An 11,274-nucleotide genomic window follows, 5' to 3' on the forward strand; every position below is an offset into this window, starting at 1 on the left:
TAACACCCACTACCACACCTGCTGCTTTGTGTTCACATCTAGTCGTGGAAGTAGACGTGCAAGAAACAGTCCTGCCCTCAAGTCTGTAACTGTGCTGAGAACTGCTTCTGGATCCAGCCAGGTCCAGTGCCATGCTGGACAGCTTCATGCCATGCCGCTTTACCCTTGTAGGTGTATTCTGACCCCAGGCTGCAGTGGCACCCCTTCCCAACCTGAATGCCACCCTGAATGCCAGCTTTTTGGTCTGACATACTGTTCTTATGGTTTCTCCAAAGCTGAATTCGGGTTGCTAAATTTACAGAGATGGGGTAAATGCTCTTATTCTGTGGTCTGGAAATTGTAATGCAACAGTAATGAAGCAGAGCATTAGAATTCTAAGGTGAACTTGATACCAGAGTTTGGCTGGATTTGGGATCTAGTATTTTGTTTGACTCACATCCATGTTTAAATGAATCTGGCTGGCTGGCCTGCATTCTGGAGTTTACTTTAACATATCAGTGTCTCCAAATTCATCTCCTTTGGGATTAGTCCCATGCCAAAATTAAACACATCTAGCATGCCTTCCAACCACTGCAATATCTAACTGAAAATGAAGCAAGCAAAAGCAATCCCCAAACTTACCAGTATACCATTAAAAGGAGTAAAAAGCCCAAAAGACATAAGCCATTACCCTTCAGTGGAAAGAGTAGTGAACAGAAAGCCTAAGAAGACCCCTCGGTTAGCTGCATGATAGTGCAAACTGTATTAAAATCTATGTGAAGGGAACTATAAAAAAGCAAATCTTTGCACACATGTCTGACAAGCAGAGCAGAGACAGCAATTTCAGAATGACAGGCCATTCTACATACATTGTGCAAATAAGGGCTGGAAATAGTTTTTCAGTGTAAAAAGAAACTATTTAAAAAGTTCCACTTCCTGAACATCAGGCCACATTCCTGAAAGCTTAATAGAACTGTTCCGTAGGTGTCACTATTTTTTTATTATGCACTCTTCAGCTGCTCACTCAACCATACAAGCCCCAGACTCCACATGCCCAGCAAGGATTGTTTCTGCACAACTCCTTCTACACTAAATTCTGCAATTCTGTGAGGTTCAGCTCACATGTGGAACACAAGAATACCTCCAGGGCTACTTTACAACCTCACTGTAATAGGGTACAGTGAGGTTAAGATATTTGAGATCACTGAACTTGACAGCAGTAGCAGGAATGAATTCAAACTGGATAAACCAAACTGGAGGACAACTATTTCTGGGAAAAGTTTCTTGTTGGAATTTGCTAGACTATTAATACCTTTGATGTGGAAGTAACTAGGTTAAGATATTTGAGATCATTAAACTTGACAGGAGTAGCAGGACTGAACTCAAACTGCATAAATCAAACTGGAGGATAACTATTTCTGGGAAAAGCTTCTTGTTGGAATTTGCTAGACTATTAATGCATTTGATGTGGAAGTTACTTAAAATGTGATTATAGATATTTCTTAATATTGTAGTATACTACATTCCTAATAAAATGTTTAAATCCTTGTCTGCTCTGGACAGAAGGATAGGTGGTTTTCCTAGGAAAAATATTTCTGTGAACATCCTATGACAAAAATCTAGTCGTTATAATGGGAGCCATTTTGCATGCCCGAAGGAAAAATGAGTAATCTTATTTCTGACAGTTTATTATCTCTCTCAGAAAATAAAAAGCCTGAGTCTTCTTTAAGCCCCATTCTCTTTGTACCAGCTCCCTTTAAAAAAATTTTCCAACAATAAAATGATTCCTGGGAAAAAATGATAAAATGATAGCTGGGAAAAAGGACCTTCCTCTGAAACATGTGAATTTAAATCCTGTAAGGAGGAAGAGAGTATCTGACAGGAACACATTGCACAACACAGATATTGTCTCACATTTCTTCATGATAAAAAGATCTACTTATCCCTCTTCATGCCTATGTGTGTGGTTAAATCTGTCTGCCCCTGTAATTAAAGCCACCTGACTTTCTGTGAATTGGAACTGCATTTACTGTATGAGCTCCAGGGCTTCCAGGTCTCCAGTGCACTGTGCCTGCAGGACTTACAGGGATCAGAAGAAAAGTAAGTCTCATTCCAGCCTAGCCAGCAATGCTGTGCAGGCAGCCCTCTCTCTGAGGAAAAATGTCTCTTGTTGGCTTTTGTTGGATTTTTTTGTTTGTTTTGATTTGGTTTGATTTGGGGTTTTGGGGTTTTTTAAAATTGATTTTTCTTTCCTTCTGCAGCAGACTTAGCTGAGGGGAAAAAGCATCTGATTTTCGAAGACACTGAAGTGTTAATACTTAATTTCTAAATTCATAAGTGCGGGGGGGCTACATGTAATCTCCTAATCACTGAATATCTAGGCTGGGATTATAGGTATAATAATCTAAGGGAACTCAATTTTAAAATTATTTTCTCTGTTGACACACAGTGTTGATTGTCTTGCATGACCATGTCTATAGTCAAAGTCAAAGCTAATTTTTGTGCTCACTTGCTACAAAGGCAGCTGGCACATGTGTGTGCCAAAGTCTTTGGAGGTTTTTTGTTCTGTTTTCTATTCTCCTGGGAATGAAAGATGAGTCAATTTACTAGCTGAGCATTAGCACTTACACAAAGGGGAGAGGTTACTCTGTGTAGCAATGAGAATTACCTTACTATTATGCCATTGGTTTCTCTCAGAATGACTGCCCTCCACTGAGAAGGGCAAAGACAGTCTATACTAAAAACTGTCAATATTTCAAGAGTGTTTGCCAGCCACAGTACTGAGCTGGCATCAACAATCTGAAGCATTTTGTACTTAGGAGCTTTGCAGTCATCCCTTTTTGCAAAATGTACTGCCAACTACATTCTACAGGGAAAAATGGTTTAAGTAGAGAAACTCCAAGTGATATGGGTAACATGGAATCTGTCTTGAGTATAAGGCAGCTCTGAGATGCCTTTCACCCACCCACCTTTTGGATTACTAAACTTCCAGATGTAAGATGATATTTTATTACAGCAGCCCAGTACCTTCTATTTGCTTGAATAGGTAATATGAAAAATGGGCCATTATTAAGTTTATGTTGGTATAAGCAGTATGGTGTAGTTCAACAGGAAGAATTTCTTGGCTAGGAAAGCAGAGAAAAGCTGACTGGTGTGGCTGTCACTTTCTCAAACTGAAGAACAAATTTACAGTGAGACATTCATCATTACATTAACTACTTCTACACAAAACACACCACTATGTGGTTTACCTTCCTAAATGCAAAGGAAAATCAAAAAGAACAAGCTGTAAAAAAATCCAAATGCAGTCTTGCATTTTATAAGAATGAAATTGTTTCCTTTCCATTTCAATCAAAAACAACTGCAATCATAAATGTGCTCTTGGGGACAGCAATGATGATGTCTCAAAGAGAGAAAAACTGTTTTTCGAGATGTTATGTGAAACAGATAGAAAGGAAGAGTAGAAGAATACGTCCACTTAATGCCATAACTTTTAACAAGGATTCTTTTCCAAGCATTCATATTATCCTTTGCAAATAGGATTATGTTTTGTACTATTGTTTTGCAGACAGATATCTCCAATTATGAAGTGAACATTTCTTATCTCTTGATAGCAACAACTTCCCGTCATCAAAGCCATAATGGTACATACACAATAAGCCATTAGTTCTCAGCATAAACATCACAGAAACCAATATAACTTGAATTGCACTAATGAGAGTAACAAACAATTCTCTGCTATACTGGAATTGATAAATTTAGTTCTTTGTGCAAAGTGGATGCAATGTCTACAGAAGAAATTTACCAACTAGACACTACAGACGTTAAAGAGTAAAACATGGGAAAAGCAAACTGAAGTCTGTTTCTATTAAGCACAGCTCACCCATACAAGATTCTTCATGCTTTAGCTCAGTACACATCAGCTTAACCACAGGATCCAGCAGACTGACCCAATGTCTATCAACTGTTGTGGTTTTTGGACCAGGACCTTGCTCCATGCTGAGCTGAAGGCTTCATTGTAACATGGTGGTTTGCCTGACAAACACCACCGTAATTCCTTTCCCACAGAATCTGTTCAGTCAGCAACAGTTACAGCAGTCTTGACAGCTCCTTCAATGCACCTTTAGAAAACTGCTCTACACTATTTTTCTATAGCTTTATCTTGCACAGCCCAACAATATAGGTATTTTCAAGTACCAACTGCAAAGCCACAAAGGCAATTAATATCATTCCATCTCTTCCTCCTGCTTAGGATGTCCTGCTACATCCACCCCATGTCTCCCCTTGTCTCTGTGTGTCAACAGAGCAGATGCCTGCTCCTCAATAAGCTATGTTGCAAAGCCATACTGGATGAGCAGCTGCTTGGCAAGACAACTCATTACACGGCTCATCGCAGATTTGGTGATAACGAGAAAAATAATTTGAAGGACTCAAGCATCACAGAGTAAGATCAGCTCAGGAAAAAGATCTGGGGAAAACATTGACTTGGTGCTTGAATTTCTACTTTTTTCAATATTAGACATGTCCTTTATGTGATGAAATGCATTACATCATCTAACATACTGTCTTTTTTAACAGTATTAGACCTAAGTTAACTTTAATCTTAAACAGTTTCATGCCAGAATTAAGCAATTAACCTTTCCTTTTTCAGTATATATTCTTCTTGGTAAAAATGATACTGCCATAAACATAGTTTAATAAGGATCAGTATCACCTTATATGGGTTCTGATATGCTTTCATCTGCAACGAAATGCTCTCAAAGCTTATCTTTACTACTAATAGACTTCAATCTCCTTTTACAACCAGCAGTTGAACTCTTATTTGTGTTCTAATACTAACAAAGGCCCTACCAGGGTATTTTGCAAACTAAAGCTTCAAATCTGAAATAAAATAATCTATTTGAATAATATTTTACAGATTTAGAGTCTAAATGTTCTTACAGAGACCTAGCTAATAAACTGTGCCCATTTTAAGACCTATTGCCATATTATGTGAGAAAAAGTCATAAGGGTTTATGTGAAGGTTATACTAAATCAATCAGTCTTTTTTATGAATGTAAAGTGAACTAAGCAACAGCTTCTTTTTTTTTCCATCAGTGGTTCCTTGCTATTACATATTTCTGAGAAATACTAAGTAAGTTTTCCTTTCTTTTCTGGAAGCCAAAAATGCACAGTGCACCACACTAGTTACAATTATTTCCATATCAATTATTATCTTTTTCTTTCACAGGTAAAAGTTTTCAACAAATGTCCATAGGCCAACACAAACCAAAAAATGTTATTCCTGTACGGAACAGCCTAGCTCCCATATCCAACCGCAGTGCTCACAAAAGTAAGTACAGACAAGTGCTAGTTACAGTATCATATTGCGTGCCTCCATCACTGGCGTCTGAGGGCTTGAGAGAGGTTTCATGTTTGTTTTTCACAGCATCATAGAATGGCTGAGGTTGGAAGACACCTTTGGAGACTGTCTGTCCAGCCCCCTGACAAAGAAGTGACAAAGAAGTCACCTACAGCACATTGCCTAGGATCGCACCCAGTTTTGTTTTAAATCTCTATGAATGGGGATTGAAATAAGACAGTTTCTCTGGGCCATCCCTTCCAGTGATTGACCACCCTCAGAGTAAAAAGTTTCTTCTTACTTATTTGTGGCTATTGATTCTTTTCCCTCCGTAGGACTCCACTGAGAAGAGTCTGTCTCCTTCTGCATTACTCCCCACAATCAAACATTTATACATATTGACAAGATCCTTTGAGCTGCCTTCTCTTCTTGAGGCTGAACACTCCCAGCTCTTTCAGCCTCCTCCTTAAGGCTGACACTTCAATCCTTTAGTCATCTCCATTGCCCTCCATTGGACTTGAATCAATAGGTCCCTCTCTCTCTTGTACTGGGAGCCTCAGAACTGGACTCAGAACTCCAGATGTGTTTCACCTGAGCTGAGTAGAGGGGAAGAATCACCTGTCACAATCTGCTGGCAGTGCTCTTCCTGATAGGGCCCCGGACGCTGTTGGCTGTAGTTCTGCACAGGCACCTTGCTGGCTCACGTTCAGCTTGGGGAAGCAGTTGTCCCAAAGAGCAGGAGAGTTTCACCCCACTCCCAGAGCCCCAGCAGAGTGTCAAGACTTAGTGATTGTTCCAGGCTGGATCAAGCCAGAAACTGGGGTGTTCTTCACACATAAACACCAGCCCTGCTCCTAGCAGTGTCCGACCCTCACATTCTTTAAGTCCACAAAGAACAAATCTCCATTGTATATTGGATGAGGATTTACAGTTTACTAATTGTAATCCTGCAGATCAGCCAGGTCCTAAAGCATTCACATTTCAGACCTACATTTAAGATTCATTGCCTCTTATAATCTGAATTTCAGAAGCAATTCTGCAGTTATGGCAATATTACTAGAAATGAAACAGCAGAGGTAGCCTTACAGGGACCATCAGATTGGGTGGGGATATACAGAATCCTGAACTGCTGCTGTTTTGTACATCAGACAGGAAGAAGAAAAGATGTTTGAATTACTGAGGTGGTATTCTCTGTCTGCTCAGAGGGAAGAAAACAATTTAATTGCTTTTAATTGCTTTTAAAACCCCAGGTCCAGGTGTTCTGTATTTTAAGCTTTCTACTAATGTTCTCTGTGTCTTCTAGTTAAATCATAGTTGTAAGGAAAATCCTTTAAAAATCATTTCATAATCATTGTTGTTCTTGCATTAATTCATATAAATGGTCAAGAATTTAGTTCTAGTCTCATGCTAAAAACTGTTTTACAAATAAGATACAATTGTCACAATTAAGAATCATGGTTTAATTTACTAACGCAGCACATTTATCCAGGTACCATTACTGCTTGAACATTAGTTCAAGCCAGTAAGAGAAAAGCAGAATTATTTGCAAAATAGATTGTATTTCTTCTTTGTTCACACAAATGACATATTTGCTCCTGAAGGTTTCTAAAGAACTGTTTCAGAGCCAAGATCTCACTCATCCTTCACCCAGCCCCAAAAATATTACTCTTGTGGACATAGCCTTTATCCAGGCAAAGTGCTCCAGCAACAAAAACTGAGTATAAATATTTGTGTTTGTCTAGTATTTTTAATACATAAGACGTGTGTTAAAAATATGCTAAGGGGAAAAAAAAGTTGCCAAGAAGCTGAAACAATGAAATAAGCACAAACTAGAATGAGAACTGAAACTACTCAGAGACTAACAGAAAGAAGAAGTATCTCCCCCAGAAAAGGAAGGGCAATGAAAAACAAAAGGAAGAAATTATTAAATCTCTCAGTAAAAGGTTTTAAAATACACATTAGAAAGAGGAAAATAGGAATGAAACAGTAGCCTAGGAAGAGTACTTGAATGACTTTAAACCATAAAATCTCACCCTTCAGAATTCCCAGGGCCAGAGATCCTTCACCTGGCTTCTTGAGTAGCCTCACCACAGACTGCATCTCCTATTCTGCATGCTGCTGCTTCATCCCCAGCACACTCTTTCTATCTCATCATGCAAACGCTTCCAACAACCCCTGGAAAACAGGCTGTCACACACTCACAAAATGCCAGAATAATTTTTCAAACAAATATGGGACTTCTAGAGAGCTCTCTGCTACTCTCACTTCTTCATGTAGTTTAGAAGGCCTGATGTTTCTGGAGATGCCAGAGGAGAAAACATGTGTCTGATGGCCAAAAAAGTGACATTATAACTTGCTGGGAAAAAAAGCACAACAACAAATTCAAAAAAAAAAATTTATATCTATTTCTACAGGTCATTTAACAATGTTTTCTGGAGATCTGTGGTTGTTTTTTGCCAATATTCATCATGATTTGAAGTTTCTTCTTTCCCAAGTTAACAGCAAAGCATTCCACAAAGCACCCACATCTCTGCAGACGGCCACTGTGGTCCACTGCTTGCAAAGGAAGGGAGTCTAAGAGCATTCCCTCTGCTGGACTCCATACTCCTTGAGCAATGCCTTTCTGACAGCCTTATTTTTGCCTCTGCAGTTTGTAATAGCAGCCACTCAAGAGTCTCTACCGAGTGGAAAAGGCTTCCTGAACCAGTAGCTCCTATTGTACGACTAGGTCTTCGGTGGCCGACTCTGCCCTCCACATGTGAGTCATTACTGGTGCTTTTGCTGTATGTAGCTCTGGGGGCCTTAAGGGCTCTGCCTCCCACAGATTCCAGCTCTGGGTCCAGGCTCATGTGTTTCAATACATGTACTAGTACTAGTCATTATATGCATTGTTTCAGAGCCATCCATGCACCAGTCCTGAAATCCTAAATCAAATATCCTAAAATAAGCACAGTATGTGGGACTACATGACGGCTGCTCTGTCATGGGGGTGAAGATAAGCTACAGTGCTTTTGGCCTACTTAAGCCCATCATTAAAAACTTTTAATGATGTATATAAAGTACATAAAGCTTTATGCATATTTTTCACACAGGTGTGAACTTTGAATATATTAACATACGACTATGTTCCAAAGAGGGAAACAAGTGAACCTCGCAACATTTGGTTTGCACACCAAAATTACAGCGAACTCAAAGCATTCTACCATACAAATGGACTCATTTATTGTATTTAGCCCTCCCAGATTCACACAAATTCAACACCAACTAAAGCAAAGTATTAATGGTTTGGGGTTTTTCATGGAAAGGAGAAGTGATTTCCTGAATTTCTGAACATGAATGAATCTTAAATATGACCCATGAATTACAGTATACTGCCAGAGGCCAAGCAGTTGTAGTAAACACTGTCTGCTCAGGTAATCACAACTTGAATAGGAATTGAAATCAGCTCAAAACCAAAAAAATCTACCAAGTTTCTAAATCCTCTCTATAAAGATCCTGCTTTGCCCTAAACCCATACCTGATGAGCTTTAGAAAATTACTGCTCCTGATAAACAAATAGTCAATGATTTAATTAGTATAAGGTGTATGCTACAGGGGATTATGACAAGAACTTCAGCCTCTTTTGCACAATATGTATAGTCAAAATAGATAGATACAGATAGACAAATATATGAAGTGAGGGCCCACTGCAGACATAAGAGAGGTAACATTGTTTTCCGAAGGGCAAATTAAATAAAACACAAAATTTCCAGCTAGAACACTTCAGAGGAAAGTGTTAATAGCTTCTCAGATAATTCATCACAAATATGCAGATGGAAGGAAATCACAAATGCAATGAGAACACAACCAAGAAAAAACGAATGTAAAAAATTGCAAGGAAGATTCTGTAGCCAAAATGGAGATGGTGTAACTTCAGAAGGAGCTCTTTATATGCTTAAACTGGAAAAAACTAAATTATTTGTATACAAAGAGCTTGTGAATAAAATGGAGATAAAATTAAAAGAAGCTAATGTGATTCACAAAAAATTTACAAGCACAGAAAAGTAGGTCTACAATTAAGTTTTCAGATTCTCCTTTTAAAAGATCAGGAAATTAGTGAGTTGTCTGAATGAAGGAGCCTGAGGATTTCAATTCAGAGAAATTAGCTTTAAAGCACAAACAGTGCTTTAAACTGATGAATGTGAGGTAGAAATTAAAGATTATCTTAATCCACAGTTTCTTACGAGACAACAATAGAGATACATAGTGGGTGTGCCTCAGGTGTTTTGGTGTGTGTCTTGGTGTGCTACAGGGTAATGGGCTACTTTTATAGCCTGTGAATAGCAGAGCATGTGTGGACTTACCTTTATGATCGACTGTGCTTAGAGAAACCCAGACACAGCATCTCACATTCTTCCATTTCATCTTCCTTAAGATTTTGATCAGCATTTATCTTCAGCAATAGAATGTTTTTGTTAGAAATAATATATTCCCATGGGACATTTCTGTTACAGTCAGCCTGTGGTTTTGGATGAAAAAATATATTGTGAAAATTCCTCCAAGAAGACCAAGTCTCCTTCAGACAAACTATAGGTTCTCTGCTTATCAAAAACAAATCGTTGAACTTTTCCAGATGTACTGCTCACTAAACAAAAAGTAAATCACTTAGCAGTGGAGCTGTTTTCTTCAGATGAAGATTAGCCTTGCCACGGTTACACTATTTTTTATTAATATTTTGGTCACATTTTTCAAATACAGGCTTGAGTATGCACAATAAGAGACAACAGTTCAAATAAAGTAGCAAAATCATTTGTAAAAATGCCATGCTTTTCACTTCCTGTGCACTCTTTCTCCTTTTTTCTTTTTCCTCTAGTCCAGCTACCATCTCAGGATGCTAAGAAGTTTAAGACCCTACAAACTGATGTAGTTATTCTCCCACCAGCTCCAATCTCCAGATCTCAGAAAAAAGGACATTCTCAGAGTCATATTCTCTATTCTCTCTTGCCTGATCTATCAGGAGAGCATCTGAAACCAAGCTGTGTCCTACCTGCTATCCCAAACCAGAAGAAATCTAATCCTGCAGAAGAGCTTGAGAAATCACTCACCAAATCAGATGCTGAATATTAACTCATTACACTGGCCTAAATTAGTTGAAATATGTCTAAGTGGTTGTTAAAAGATAACTGTACAGTTAAATTTCATTATTTGCACTAATGATACTCTTGTGAACTGGAGTGTAACAAAAACCAAGATAAGATAGCACATCACAAAAGCTGCACTCTGTGTGTGTTTGTGTATATATGCATTTGCATTATAGTTTTCATTTATGATTAAATTGCTAAATCAATATTTAATGTGCAGTAAATTTATTTTGTGAATGGAACCCTCATAACGCGTAATTTTGTTGCAGCAATGTGCTGTTAAGCCTTTCATAGAAAAAAGGAACAAAGAGTAAGGTTTTCCATGTGATTTAAAAGTCAGAACTAGGGAAACAAATTGGCAGGGCTTCTCGGTAGTTTGTAAATGCAAAGGTGCTGATTCTGATGCTGTGTGCCATCAAAAAAAATATTTTTAAGATTAAGAAAATAAACTCAAAATAAAAGGCAGTTTTAACAATTGAGGTCTTTTGTCTCTTTTTTTTCCACACATTTTCTAAATTGTAAGTTTGTGGGGTTTTGTGAATTCAACAAGCTAAAAAAGTACAACAAAACACTAATCCCTGTGGAACAGACAGGGCTTTAGCATGCACTGTTCAAAACTGTTCATTTCACAGATAGACCTATGTCTTATTTAATTCTTCATACTCCTCAGTGACAAAAAACCAATTGTGTACTGTTATCTTCATAAAGCAAGGATTGCACAGTCCTGAGTTTTTAGGCATTGTTTCACTTTGATCACTGAACTGAAGGAAATTTAACTAGATTGTTGTTCAGTCAAGAACCTTTACAAGTGCTATAAGCCTTTGACTAAACATT

The 11,274-nt window shown here is 38.2% G+C and overlaps 1 protein-coding gene across 1 annotated transcript in view; it reads left to right on the forward strand.

Moving 5' to 3' along the window:
* Positions 1–10,426, forward strand: part of ANKRD55 (ankyrin repeat domain 55) — a gene marked incomplete at both ends in the record, with an annotated part of 46,003 nt that extends 35,577 nt beyond the window's left edge. Inside the window, 4 exon segments of the mRNA XM_082301694.1 lie at positions 2,241–2,268; positions 2,270–2,289; positions 5,210–5,311; positions 10,173–10,426. Of these exon segments, the coding sequence (XP_082157820.1) occupies positions 2,241–2,268; positions 2,270–2,289; positions 5,210–5,311; positions 10,173–10,426 (404 nt within the window).
* Between the last annotated feature and the right edge of the window lie 848 nt (positions 10,427–11,274).

Source organism: Coloeus monedula (genome assembly GCF_965178545.1).
Source record: "Coloeus monedula genome assembly, chromosome: Z".
In the NCBI taxonomy this organism is placed as follows: Eukaryota; Metazoa; Chordata; class Aves; order Passeriformes; family Corvidae; genus Coloeus; species Coloeus monedula.